General features: G+C 44.4%; 1 protein-coding gene across 2 annotated transcripts in view; it reads right to left on the minus strand.

The window, feature by feature from the left end:
- Positions 1 to 15487, minus strand: part of LOC115023467 (neuroligin-2-like) — a 148242-nt gene that overhangs the window by 40170 nt on the left and 92585 nt on the right. For both annotated transcript variants that reach the window (XM_029454469.1, XM_029454470.1), the window contains one exon: positions 9219 to 9368. In XM_029454469.1, the coding sequence (XP_029310329.1) occupies positions 9219 to 9368 (150 nt within the window). The remainder of the gene's footprint in view (positions 1 to 9218; positions 9369 to 15487) is intronic.

Consider the following 15487-nt stretch of genomic DNA (forward strand, 5'->3'; position numbering starts at 1 on the left):
CTGAGTGTGTAGACATAAAGAAATAAAGAATGTGTTTACCTACAAACTGCAGTATAGTGCTGCAGGGATGACGTATTTGTGTAACCTGGACGTTAGCATCGCACTGGCTCTCTCGACATAAAGACGAGGATTTTCTATTGGATTATGGATTAATGCAGAAAATGAGCTCTGTGGCCGACAAACCTTTATGATACGTACATGTTTTGTACAGCAAGATAATAATATCATCTTTCACTGTGTGCGTGTGTGTGTGTTTGCGGCTAATGAGAGAATAGCTTGGTCTTCGTGTGGAGGAAACCAGGTGGAGAAAAAGAGGGGGGTATGGCTCGGACAGTGGCCAGGCCGAGAGGTGGCCTGGCTGGGGAAGGGGAGAGGCAGGAACTGTGGCTCTCTGTGTATGGATGTGGGGCTGTGGACCAAAGAGGAGAGCAGGTGTAGCTTGGCTCTCACACTGCTCACAGCATCTGTTACTGTGCCAGTGAGTTACTACGCCCAGCCTGTGTTTGGCATGTGTGTGTTTGTGCATGTGTGTGGAGGAGAGTGAAGTGCACGGATGGGTGAACTCTATTTCTCTCACTACTCTCCTCGCTCTACCTTCGTCCAACTCCCTCTCCCTCGGCCCTCTGCTGTCTTATTTTATTAGGCGTGTGCGCATGCAACTGTGCATGTGTGTGTGTGTGCTCATGTCAGGTGTCCCATCGCCTCTGACATTAACATGCTTTTCCTCCTGTCAATCATAGGTGCCCTGGCAGACCATGCAGTCCCGTCCTTGACCCCACCCTCCCTATAATGCAAATTACTTGTATTACCATTCATATTACCTGTGTGTATGTGTGTGTGTGTGTGTGTTTCTCTGTATGATAGAATAAGTGAAAATCTGACATGAGTAGTGAAGTGTATAAACACATATACACACACACACACACACACACCTGGCTCCTGTGTTAGCCAGGCTTGATGGGTTAATGCAGTTGTGATGGCAGGGGTGCAGATCAATGCTAGAAGAGGGGAGAGGGGTCCCGGTGCCCCGCTATGCCCCAGCACAGAGCCTCCTCCAGCTGGAGCTCTAAGATGATCCAGTGTTTCTGGAACCGAAGGGATGTGGCAACAGTGCAGCCTGGCATGGAGCGGCACAGGCTGGAGTAATTGGGCTTAGGAAGTAGCAGGCAGCGAGGGGAGCAATGAGGAAGTGATGCAAGTATAAGCAGCATTACATTACATTACGATGGAAGCACAGTGTAATAAATGCAAGAAACGCAAGAAACATGCAGCCATTAAATGACAAATAATGTCAGCACCACTGTCCAGGGTGCTGAATCTGAAGGGGAACATGTCATCGCTGTATAGATTTTCTTACCGCTCAGCTCGAGACAGCTCAGTGAATATGGCCACAGGTTTTTGTATTTCCTACACTTGGATGGTAGTGATATTCACCGGCCACACAGGTAGTAATCCACTGCAGCGGAGGCACAGACACTGACAGCAGCCTCAGTACACTGGGATGTAATGGAGCCACACAATGAGGTCATTTCCAAGGGAGAGGCACTGAAAACCTCTCAATTTACTCAACTGGCAAACATCTTGCGCCTGTCGCCCGTTTCTCCCCGACACAGGAGCAACAGGTGACAGCATCAGCTTCACACACTGCACAATGCACATGCTTCTGTATGTCTGAATATCTGGAGACACACACACACACACACACACACACACACACACACACACACACACACACACACACACACACACACACACACACACACACACACACACACACACACACACACACACACACAGAGCCTACAGTGCAGTGCAATATTAAACACATAGCACTGTTGCATCCTGATGCCATATGTTGTTTACTATGCATGTGTGTTGAGCTCTAAGGCTGCTAGTGTTAGTCCACAAACATCACATCGCGTCACGGCACAAACGCTGACTGCCTTTCTTTGCCGAAAACTTGTATGTGCACTCACTAATAGCCCGCCTTTACGAGTGTCAATCTGAATGTTAAGATGCATAAGATGCTATTTTGGCTCCCCAAACAACTCTGCCATCCCCAAGGGAGAACTAGTCTCCCATTTAGCCCCGTAGCGCCGCGTGATGATTCAAACGGCTGCCATCCCTCCCGTAATGATGATGCATCCCTGGCTATTACCAGCCCATGGTTCTTCACTTACAAAGCTGATTGTTTGACATGTGAAACATACATCAGCATAATCTGCCCCATAACTCAGTTTTTTTTTTAAGGAGCGCCCACAGCAAATTGTGCGTGCGTGTGTGTGTGTGTGTGTGTGTGTGTGTGTGTGTGTGTGTGTGTGTGTGTGTGTGCGAAGGGAAGATTAAAAGAGAAGATGAGCAACAAACGCGGGAGAGAGAGCTGAGAAGAGATCAAGGAACAAACGGAGAGTCGTTTGAGACGGAGAGCGACGGAGAGGTAAAGTTAAAACAAGAGATCTTTGGGATCTTCAAACACCAAACTGGAACACATACTAATTAATTTCCGTCAGCCGCGTCAACTTTGATACGCTGTACATTACGTTGTTAGCCGTCACAAAAAGACGCATTTTCACCGTCTCAAATGGATGTGATGTAACGTGTGGAGATGTATAAATAGCACTGAAGGAAGGTGTCAATCAACAGAGTTGTTTGCTCAGCTTTGCCCAGACTGAAGAAAATAAAAAGTAGTGTTCCACTTTCTGTCTCAACACTATGTGGCCTTTATGACAGTTAAAGTAAACATTTTATTTATAAAAAAGGAACATTGTGGTATTTCTCAATCTGTAATGCTTACTTTACACTCGACACTTCCACTATAAGGATCTGAAGACCTTGATTGAAGGGTAAACAAGTATATCGAGGTGAATACTGTCGGGCTAGCTTCCCAGAGCTTGTGTAAAGTTTCTCTCTGAAGTAGATCCCTATACAGTTAGCTACAGCAGCTATTTATTCAAATTTGACTTTAAAAGTGGCAACAGACATCATAGACGCAACTGGAGCGCCGCCCTTTGTGCTGTAGTATATTGACTCATCGTGAACCGATCTAAACCCCGGCGGTGTCGTTGTTCCACAGCCATCGCATCGTGCAATCAACACTTACTTCATGACGATTGAGTCTATGACCACTTTAATACTGCATCGTTAAAGAGGCGAATCATTTCCACTGCAGCGGGGTGAAAACTCACTACTGCAATCAATGTGTTCAACTACTTGTAAAATAAATATTTGATGCTTACACCCTGGACAGAAAGTTTCAAGAGGATTTATTACATTGTTGGACTGCCAGGAGACGGCAGCTTCTTTTTTAATTAGCACACTCTGCTGTGCGTTATACCTGGCTTGTTAATACGAGGGGAAGATATTACATCTTTGTATTTATCCATAACTGGGAATACTTTCCTAGTAGGAATGAGGCCAATACTGATCGATAGTATATGTTGCAGTGAACAGAAGTGTCTATAGGAAGAGAGGCTGGGAAAACGCATGGGCAGATAATTAGAAGACAGTCGGCGAGTGAGGTGAGAGAGCGTCAAGGCCACGGACACACAGAGGAGAAACCACGTCTGGGGAGCGATGAGAGAGAAGCTGTGAGAGCTGTCCGAACACATGTGTGTGACCGTGTTAATGCGTGTGTGTGTGTGCATCCCACCTGCCCATGGGAATGTGTGCCAGTCTGTGTGTGTGTTTGTGTGTGATGGCCAGCTGAGGTGCTAATCCCCTCTCAGAACAGAGCGGACCAGCCTGTCCTCTTTCTCAAAGTCACACTCTATACCACCCAACACACACACTTAAGACACCACGGTCCCCCTTTCTCTCCCCTCACACAGAGTCAAGAGGACTCATCAATTCTGCCGGAGGTTGCTATGGAGACTGAGAATAGTGTGTGTGCAAGTTTTTTTTGGGAGAGTTGTTCAACCTGTGTGTGACTTAATATATTCTCCGGTCCTGTCAGGTCACTATCACACCGCTGCTTGGTGGTTTCACACACACACACACACACACACACACACAGTACGTGAGTTGGTCACATTTTCATAGGATGATTAATCCCAAACGCAAAACATTGGAGCCTTTGTGCGCGTGTTCAGTCCATGGCTCACTATAATGCAGGAGATGTCATATCTGCTGCGTACAGAGAGCAGCGCAGAGCACATATAATTGTGCGCTAGATGTCTGCTCTAGTGCACACTCAAAAAGCGGCTCTGCAGGTTTTATTTTTAGCATCACAGGCAAATGCAGCCCCTCTCTTTCCTCCCCCCTCCTCCTGCTCTCTGCCCTCACTCTCCCTCTCATCTCTCTCCCACTGTCACTTCTCTCATCTCTCAAAATTTCCCTCACCATGTGTGTGTGTGTGTGCGTGTGTGTACGTGTTCATGCTGCACACACTATCAGTGTCGACATAAGTGTTGCAGCTCCAAAAAAAAGAAGAGAAAATGCTCCGAGCTTTGTACGCCGCTGTTCCACCTCTCTGCTCTCATCATCATTGTTAATGTCTGAATGAATGCATAGTCTCACTTTCATCTCTCTCTTTCTCCTGCTCTGGTTCTGCCTCCCCGACTCTCGCGTCGGCGGGGTGAATATAAAAAGCTCATTGGGGTGGAGGTGACGTATGTACTGTAAGCATGTCTGTCGCTAAGGCAGCCAAGGCAAGGTCAAGTGCTCAGTGGCCCGGCGAAGCTTTTCATTACATTGAACTCCGCAGAATTCCTCGCTGAGACTCGCTACCTGCTGCTTCCTTACACCCCCCCCCCCTCCCACACTGCCACAATGTCTGCTGCCGGAGAAACTCGTCTGTCTGGGCGCAGACAGGTACATTTCCATATTAGCACACGGATAGAGTCAAGCGTGTTCTGCTACGTGAATAATTCCATGGTGGTTAGCATTTGCGTAGCGCTGGCAGGGCTGGAGAGGCGGCACTTAAATAAGGGGAGTCAGTGGAGAGGGAGAAAGGAAAGATCATGTCTCTCAATCAGCCAGATGGAAGAAAGATCGAGACGGTTGATTTCTCCGCCCCGACCTCCATTAATGCCATTCCGGTCTTTGTGTGCTCGATTTTCTTTAAATGCACTCGTATAAAAAAAGGACTATGGATGGGTGCAAACATACAGATGCAGTCCAGAGGAGAGGGAGATGATCAGAGACAGGGCAGAAGATATTAACTAGTTTACATATTAAATAGTGTATTTACAGTGACTGGATATAACCTCAAACGCTTTGAGCCCTAAATACTGTTTTACAATTAATTAAGTCAAGAACAGAGACGAGCTTTGGGAAATTGGACGAATACATCTCTGAGGTTATTGGGCGATTTCTTGGCCGTTTTTTTGTCGTTTTATTTTGCGAATGTGGCGAGATCCCGCTCATTCATTTAGTCTTGCCATCTCAATTAACAAAGTGAGAAGGTGCTCCCAACTGGAACACCACTCACAGAGTCCTCGAGCTGCTGTCTTAAGCTCTACTGTGTGAAGCATTGTCCCTGTGCTTCACTGGTTGGACAAACTTCCCCTGAAGCAAAAGGTCTGCGGTCCAAACTCCCACTTAAACTCACGTGCTTCACAAAGATACTTCTCCCACTGCCCTTTGGGAATACACTGCTGTTGCATTTTGAGCTGATTCGACGTTTCCCAACACACTCGATTTCTTGAATATTGTTTCCCTCTCTAGCTTAACTAGTATATCCGTCAAACATGCGGCCCGGGGGCCAAAATCGGCCCGCCAGATGGTTCAATCCGGTCCGCGGGATGACTTTGCAAAGTGTAAAAATTAGTTGTTTTGATCATAAAGTAAAATACTGTTCCAGATACCTGTGACTAAATGTGTTGTGCCTTTGTAGATACACTGTGATCTGTAAGTTGTAATGCACGTGTGTAAATGATAAACTGAGGCATAATATTGTTGAAATTGCAACTTCTTTTCTTAAGAAATTTCAGGTTGTTCATAATGTTTTGTAAAAAGATAAACTTTTAACATTTTCAGTATGTACTTTTACTTTTTTGAGGGAAAAATGTGGAGTTGTGGTTATTTATATGTTATTATGTTATGATGTTACTGGTCCGGCCCACTTGAGATCAAATTGTGCTGCTTGTGGCCCCTGAACTAAAATGAGTTTGACACCCCTGCTTTACATGATCAAGATTATTAAGTATTGAAAACACATGGCGAGGCTTTGCAACGCTCACCGGAACTTCTGGAAGGCTTCGTAAAACTGCGGACTGAAGCTGCAAAAGACCACAACCAGCAACTTTTCAAAACCGCTATAACATCCAATATACCGCAGGAGGGGGCTGACCCTCGAGAGATTGAAGATAACCATTTCTGTCTGGCAGGCACGCAGTATTGAGTTTGCATTTCACATGACCACATCTCGCTGCTGTATCAATAATTCCTGCTTTCCCCTTCCAAATCAGCATGTCCGACTGCTGAAGCAAGAACACAAACACAGTGGGAAGCCTCGCAGTGTATCCACACAGCAGCAGACATTGATATGCATGAATGCATGCAGCTACACGTGCTTGACGCACACCACCTCTAAAAAATAAATAAAAAAACACACACACACACACAAACGCGCATTTCCAACCCACCCTAAACTGGCTTCTCTGTGTGTCTCTCTCTCCGTCAAAGAAAATACCATCCATCATGTGGGACGCATGGTGCGAAAGATTATTCACATTTCTCCCAATTATGGCCAAATTGCACTGGATGGCTCTCATATTTGGGAGATAGCTGCAGCGTTCACTTTGCATACAAATGGCAAAGTCTCCCTCTCAATTTGATTTCTCCTTGACTCAGAGAAAGTGATGAGAGTGTCACAGATAAGGGCGCCGAAAGACGATGATGCAAGAGATGCCACCAGACTAGCGAAGAGAGAGAGAGAGAGATATGAAAGATGGAGATAAATAAGATCCGGTCCCACCTACCACATCCAGTAACAGAGTCATAATCGCAGAGAGAATTTAATACTTAGTTCAATCAAATTCAATAAAGAACTCGGAGCAGCTGCTCATACATTTTGTCGTCTTTGAAAAACTAAACTTCTGTTAGTAATCCACTCGCTTGGATTCCCTCTGATTATTGTTGTCTAAAACTCTACATACACAGATACTGTACACATATACACACGAGGTTCAAGCTGAGAGAAAAAGACAACAGTTGACAGAATGAGGAAGTGTCACAAATGGATTAGATTCTCTACAGATCTGATAATAAACCAAACTAAATCCCAAAAACCATGCAGCTGGTTCGGATTCATTAAAAAGGAAATTCAAGTTCAACTGGGGTCATATTTTTTGCCTCGACAACGCCGCACTCACCAAAAGTAATTCCTAGATTAAAGTTGAAGGGTAAAGAAACACAGACCGTCTGAAAGGCTTGAAAAGGTAAACAAGCAAACAGTTCAGCCGGAATGTTGAAAGCACTTCATTTAGAGATAAAAAAAATAAACGTCGATAATGTCCTCATTCCACAAGAAAGAAATGGTTCTTTTCAGAAGTGTCGCTGTGTTCCCAAATCTCAGCAATTAACAAGGTGAGAGCAATATATATATATATATATATATATATATATATTTTTTTTACAGATGACAATGATCGCAATCTACACAAATAAGACTCAGGTTAGAGAACAACACTTACACTCCCAACCACTGCTCAGTGCAGGAGAATGAAAGCAAAGGAACAAGACTCCTGGCAGCTTCATGGATCTTTGATCATAGTCACATTTCAGATTGCATTTCAAGAAATGAAACACTTTAGGTAATTGCAGACAAATGAGAATATGTCACCGTTGCAAAGCCTGTGTAAGCGTTCCGAAAAACAACACAGTTGTTTCTTTAAAAAACAAAAACAAATGCGAGGCAGCCGATTTTGAAAACAGCTTCCAGCAGCCCACTCTCTCTCTCTCTCTCTCTCTCTCTGGCTAATGAAATATCTAATGCATTTAGTTTCCTTTAGTTAGCACCTGCCTCCTTAGAGGCATGTTCCACCTCTCCAAGCTAAATTACTTGGTCTCAATGGAGCGAGACAGAGTGCGGTGAGTAACAAAGAGGAGAAGTCAAGTGTATTTTCAGGAAAAGGATGACAAGCTCGTTGCTGGAGGTGACAGACGATGCTCTTTTCTTTTTTTACTCAAACCCGACGATGGCAGAATCTCACGGCGACCCGAGCAGACGGGTTACAGTATACTTACTGCGATCGGCCTTGTAAAGCCACCTTAACTACTTTCCAAATCCCTCATCTTCACCGTGTCCGCTAGCAGCATCTCAAAAGTGCATCATAACCAATGGCTTCTCCTACCAAAACACTCTGTGAAAAAAAAAAAGCCATTTTCCCTTTTTTTACAATCTTCGCTCTGTGTGGAATGAATTAAACAGCTGCAGAATAGACGTCTGGAGGTTGGAGGCGCCGGGCGAGGGCATACAGTTAAAATGAAGAATAGTGAGGTGCATTTCTGTGTCAGTAAAAATGCCAGATCTGTATCTGATTTGCATGCTTGTTGCATTCTCTCTCATAAAGGCCTTTCCAAGAGAGTTACTGGCTGAGTATAACTGGAGAGCGTGCGCAGGACTCAGTAGCCAAATAAATAAGACTGTAAATCTATTTTAAGTGTAAGGTTGTGAGAATTTGCTCGCTGACCCGACGGCTAAAATAGCGAGAAATACAGAACCGTCAAGTAGATGCTGATATCATTTTGTCACCGTCATCTAATAAAATATTAATGATCAAGTTACTTGATGAAGTAATGTTCAAACAAATGTAGCTGACATTTCTTTAAAAGTATAATCCGGACATAAAGATGAATTTACCCACACACTTAAATGAAATGCTCCTTTTAAACTGAATTTCAAGATTTACATTTTTTGTATACGAATATTAGTGACATCTCTTCAGTGGAGGGGGGTTAAAATGTGAATAATTACATAATCAGAGTCTTTAGACTGGAATAATCAACAAAGGAAATCAATTAAAAGAAACGTGAGCCTGCGCTGGTCCTCATTAGATTGATGAATTCTATTGATGTCATCCATCAGCGACTAATCAAGAAGAGTCTGCTGAGAGAAATGGACTTGCGGGTGTGAGCAGATGATCGAGTGAAAAGGAAAATGAGAAAGATTGAATATATTATTACTCCTCGCACCAGAGCACCGTCAATGTCCCACTGCTATGGGAGCAGATGCAAACAACGGACACAGGTCTGAGGCAGACATCCGAGTCACTTACCGAGCACGCCGAGCCGGTAGTTCATGGTCACCACGATCACGTTGCCGTAGGCAGCCAGGACGCTCGCGTCAAACATGTTTCCGGTGCCCTCCATGTAGGAACCTCCGTGGATAAACAGCATCACCGGCTTCTTCCTGCGGTCACGAATATCTACGCACACACACACACACACACAAAGAGGAGAAAGCAGGGAATAGGCAGGGGGGGGGGAGGAAAAAAAAAGAGTCAATAACTGTATTTACACCTCTCATATTCTCTTTGATCACATATTGTGTTAGAGCATAATATACCCAACAAACAGAACATTGCTCGACTGGGTGAAAATATAGAGCTATATCAGAGCCTAAGAACTACACTGTTCCCTGCAGCTGGATGTCGGCTCTTAAATATGAGCTCCAGGTCATTTAGATTTCAGGCAATGATTTCAGCAACAGGCAATAACAAGAGACACCAGCACAGGAATCTAATCAAATGTTTCCTGGTGATTAAAGCAATAATGCTTGCAGAAAAACACCAGGTGGTGTAGCATGTTAGAGCTGAACCTGTATATCGCTGCCTCAGACAGCCTGTATTTTTTTGCACAGATTGACCAACATGCGTGTGCAATGGATTCCACACGTGCGAGGGTAATTACTGAACTGAAGCACGACACGGGCAATCAGTTAAAACTGATAGAGTACACATGTGAGGACAAACAGCTCTTTTTCTGGGCAACTGGACGTCACAAGTGCATTTTACAGGTAAAAAATAAAATAAAAAAGCAGTATGTCATGAGGAGCCATATTAAATTCAAGCCTGCAAGCAGAAAAGCCAATGTCTGAAGTACATTCTGTGTGCAACCAACAGATAATGAAAGGCCACTGGCTCTTAATATATCATGTCTGCTATGAATTTCCATAATTTCCTCATTTTATTTTGCACATTGGAACTTGGAACTCCCCAGAAATGCAAATTGCAACTCACCCTGAGCTGCAGGGACAGCTATATCAACCTACTTCTAGGTCAATTACCCTGTGGGGAGTCTCCAGAAAACTGTTTTCTTGGTTGCTAAATTTTTTTGCACTGGCACAAATTGTCAGTGGATCCTGCCTTGAGCTCCAAAAAATGGAAAGATAACTGAAAAGTTTCATGTGGAAATGTCATTTCCATCATTGGAAAACATGAGAGAGTTTAGGTTCAGGGTTGTGAAGGACACTGTCGATCTCTCTGGCAAGTACTTTAATCTGGGGATGCATGATATTGGATTTTTGCCGATGTGCCTATAGTTTCAACTCATTTTGTCTGATTGCTGATGCCGATATATGCACATATTTTGTGCACCTAATTGCAGAGAACATTAAGTCTCTCCTGTTGTGGAATTAGCATATTATTATTCCCGTGCAAAACAAACACATTTTGCTGAAGTTGCAGAAAACATAAGCAGCTTCCGTCCTTTGCCAAGCCGTAGCCCCCCCCTTTCAAGTCTGAAGGCTGAAAGGCCTTTACCCTGCAAGTCACACTCTGGTATGACGGTATGTTTCTCCACACTGCGGACACATTTGTTGCACATGCTTGATCATCACCTCGCGTCACATGTGCATAATTAAAGCGGCAGTCTTCATACTCACACCACGGACGTGCCAATATTATAGTGATCCTTCAATTTAATCCAAACATTAAAAGAATTAACTGAATATCCCATCAGAAACCCCTGTAAATACATTTTGGGTGTTTAGTTAAACAGGATTGCTAAATGATGCCATGATGATACATTCTAGCATCATTCTTTCAGGAATACATGCAGAACATTTTAAGTCAATGTGAATGTCAGATGCCAGAACATACGCCTGCTCCTACAGCGCTGTGTGCATGCAGCACGGTCCCTGATGGGCCCTTGTTGGCCTTTGAACCAGTCTCCCAGCTGACTGAGAGCAACGACACTCCTGCCTGCCAGGAGCCTACGATAGCATATGGCTCACAAGACTTAGAACTGTGGCACAGTGACAGGCCCTGTTGGCTTCTGTGTGTGTGTGTGTGTGTGTGTGTGTGTGTGTGTGTGTAGGCCTGGGGATATGAAATAGCAGTAGTGCAGAACAACCACATAAATTACCACTACAGCATCTGTTAGAAGGGAAGAGAGGGTGTCTGGCTCCCTGTGAAACCTGCTTACACACACACACACACACACACACACACACACACACACAACACACACACACACACACACACACACACACACACACACACACACACACACACACACACACACACACACACACACACACACACAGGTGAAATACCTGCTGAAACATGCATCAAATGTTTCACACGGAACACACACCCTAAAACACCAGTGACACTCTGGGGTATCACTCACTCACACTCACACTCTCACACCACACACACACACACACACACACACACACACACACACACACACATTCTTATACACAGACAAAGCTAAAACCAGTGCATCAGAATAGGCAGACACACACTCACACACACACTGGGGAGGGAGAAATTTACAGGCAGCTGCAATGGAGAGTCGCTATGGCAACTGCTTCTCCTCCACCTCTCCTCTCACGTGGACAAAGTCTCATTGACTGTTGCTGTGGCAACATATTGCTCTTGTGCATCTCTAACCCTGTGATGCCCTTTGCCACGTCTCTACCTGAATCTCATTAGTGGCAAAATTACCACACACACACACACACACACACACACACACACACACACACACACACAGCTCTCTGCATCAGGACACGAAGACTGACAGCTACTGGTATCATAGGAGACAGAATGCAGATGCACTTGATGTACCCATACGCACCCATATAAGACACAAACACACACACACACACACACACACACACACACACACACACACACACACACACACACACACACACACACAGCAGGCTGTCACAGTTGACCTGTAGACTCTGTGTCCATGGATCAGTAACAGGGCGACTCGTTCTGGCACAGTGACAGAAAGGACTGAGGCTCTCGGGGCTACAAGCTCTCCCTCCCTCCCTCCTCCCTCCCTCCCTCCCTCCCTCCTCCTTCCCTCTCTCTTCCTGTCTCAGGCGTTCTCTCCTTCTTCCTGTGGCTTTGTTGCATTTCTATTGCAACAAAAGTTTTGCATGCCATGCCCGTAGATGGGCGTGTGGTTAGTTTCCCAGCCTCAGAATTCACATGAGAACTGCTTTTGAAAAGTATAACATGTAACATATAAATACCGAGAAGACCCACGTCTAGTCTAACCAAATGTTGTCAACAATTATCAAACCTAGAAAAATACGTAATTTTAATTAAAGTAACAACGTTTCATTTGGTATCCTCTTTGCGCAGTGTTGTGGTTGTCTGTTAATTAAAAAGATGCGATAAATTGATTTCCTTCACGTTTTAAGCCACATTGTTACAAAACACTTTTTAGATCTTGGTCCTTTTTAACTATATATTTTAACCGGATGAAGGATTTTAGCCATCGGGTGCCTGGATCTTAAGTCATCAGAGAAACAAGCCGAGCAAACTGTTGTCTGCGGCGCAGCGTTGGAGAAACACTGATTTTTGACATTAAAACTGCTTTATTCAGTGTTTTTACTGCTTATAAATCACTGGGCACAGAGTTATTCTGTTAACATGTCGGCAAACAAACCGCTGAATGACAGTTTGGGACAGTGTCCAGAATATACATGCAAAGCCTGAACAAATGCTTGACATCCTATACTAGATTATCAGCAGATGGTAAATACTTCCACACACACACACACACACACACACACACACACACACACACACACACACACACACACACACGAGCTGATGCTGGGAAAGAAGAGGCTTACTCATAGTGGCATGACAGGGCAAACACTGATTTGTGTGTTACAACCGTTTATTATGTCTGACTAAAGGAACTGCGGAGCTTCAGTAACAGGTCGACATCACCGACAGATATGACCGACGTCTACTCTCACTTTGCTAGTTGGATTAAAAAAAGCGATAATAAAGCTATGATTTGATAGTGACAGGCCGTCAGTCAGGCAACAGGAAACACTTAAGACAAAAGAAGAACCAATCATTAACTGACACACAAAATTGAAAAGGTGAACAAATTAAAATAAGCTGACAACGGCACTAAAATAAAACTGGCTCTGCTCAGCAAACAACAACAACAACAACAACAACAAAGCAAGATGGCAGAGAGCAGCTGAGGGCTGGTACCCCGAGGAGCTTAGCATGGCTGATGAGCCTTTCAAGCAGAACGGAGACAATGAGACGATTAGGCCTAAACTTGTGTTGGAGCGTTCCAGTTTAGCACACCGCCCACCGCCGCCCTCAGAGACGCCACCCCCTGGTCTCCCGACGAGACGCCGGGCCTTCGCTTCCGCTGCATTATCAACCGACTGATTAGTCACGGGGATGGAGCGTGGTCTGCTGCGCCGTGTGCGTCACTGTCTGCTGTTGATTTTATGGGAAATGATGTTTGCTGTCAGTGAACAGCGACAGAGCCAGCGGAGAAGGAGGGAGGGGGGGGATGATTGATATGCACTTAAGTGGCACAGCTGAACTTCAGGGTGCAACAGGAAGGAGGATAACAGATTGAAGGGCTTCGATTGTAAAGTTAATATTGTTGAGGATTTTGTTTTGTTGGAGCAACTGAGGGATTAACCTACAGCCTACATCCACGCTGTGGAGGACACAGCGTTTAGAAGGCATATTACTTCCGAGCGCAGGAGCCTGCTGAGATATCATCTTCCCATACGTTAAACTGAGCATGGGGAGATGGAAGCGGAGGGCCCTCTCCTTACAGAGAGCCATCATTTAAAAAAAAAAAAAGATATTGAAATCACGTCGGGGTGCAACGACAACTCCAGGAGGAATGACACGGCGTGCAGAGTTGTATACCTTCTCCTCAAGACCATTTCCATTTTCTCCCACATAGGCTCGACTTAAGTGTATTTTTCTTCCATTTCTATGTTCATAGCCATTAGTATGGACAGACCATGGAGTGTGTGTGCACAGGCACATGTGGGTGTGAGGTGTAGATGAATATTGACCTTTCACGCTGAAGTTCCAAGCTGTAATAATAGGGAAATTGCTCACAGCAAATGATGAACTGTCATCTGTGTGCAAATACACAGAAGCTCTTTGTACTAGTGGTCCAATTAACAGAAAGGTTACAGAGTGGTGAAAATATTGTAACAGTGTAATGGAAGGAATACATTTCTGCATATTTTTGTATTTCTCAGACCTGTGATTATTATTTTCTATGAGCAAGGGAAATAGAAATACGTGGGTATATTATTTATCACACGCACGCCATTTATTGAAAAACGTGCGTGTAAATGTTATCCGTTGCATGACATGTTTGATGTTTGCATTGAGGTATGCAAAGTCATAGCAGTAAAACAAACATTTTATCGTATTTATTTTTTACTTTTCATTTAGATTATCTGTCAAAGGTTATTGACAGACGTGCAGGAATGCCCGTTTGAATAGTGACAAAGATCCCATATTGCAAACAGGGACTTGAGCGAAGCTGAAGTTGCACAAACTGTTCTATCATCTAAGTGTGTGGCTGTCCGTCTAAAACAAGCCGTGTCCATGTATGTGTACGCGGGTCAATAGTGGGTCAATGGCAGACCAACAGGGCGATGAATGGGATGTGATGAGATGCACAGCAGCAGAGCTGGCCTATAGGCCGCTGAACCGAAAGCTTAATCATCAGAGCACAATGGATCAAGGCAAAGGCCATACTGATTGCATCTGGGACGTGTGTGTGTGTGTGTGTGTGTGTGTGTGTGTGTGTGTGTCCATGCACTGGTATTAGAATACTTGCTTCTAGATCCGAGGAATGAGCTTTTTCAGGGAAAGTAAAGAAAGACATATATATCGCAATATCTGCGTTCTTACTCATTAACATATGTGCGTCTTTCCTGTCGTAACTTAACGTATCAATACAGAATGAAAACCCAACTAGCAGAGATGTGAAACTCGCTTTAAAAAGGTCAGGTCTCACAATAGACACGTCTCTTTATTGTTTGTCAAACTTACATTATTGTAGCATAGAAATGTAAGTCAATACCAGTTACCGCTTAAAAACATCGTCCTCGACGGTGCATTCAAGTTCTCACGGAAACCTGAGCTGCCAGATCGCACGCGGTCTGCCACAGTTCAGCGAAACAATTCAGCAGACAAACAAAAAACCCTGGGATGTTGTGAATGTCTGCATTGGAAAGGTGGCAGCGTTCTCTCAAGTGTCACTCCCAGTGTACTGTGAGCCTGAT

The sequence above is a fragment of the Cottoperca gobio genome, chromosome 18 (assembly GCF_900634415.1).
Source record: "Cottoperca gobio chromosome 18, fCotGob3.1, whole genome shotgun sequence".
Classification (NCBI taxonomy): domain Eukaryota; kingdom Metazoa; phylum Chordata; class Actinopteri; order Perciformes; family Bovichtidae; genus Cottoperca; species Cottoperca gobio.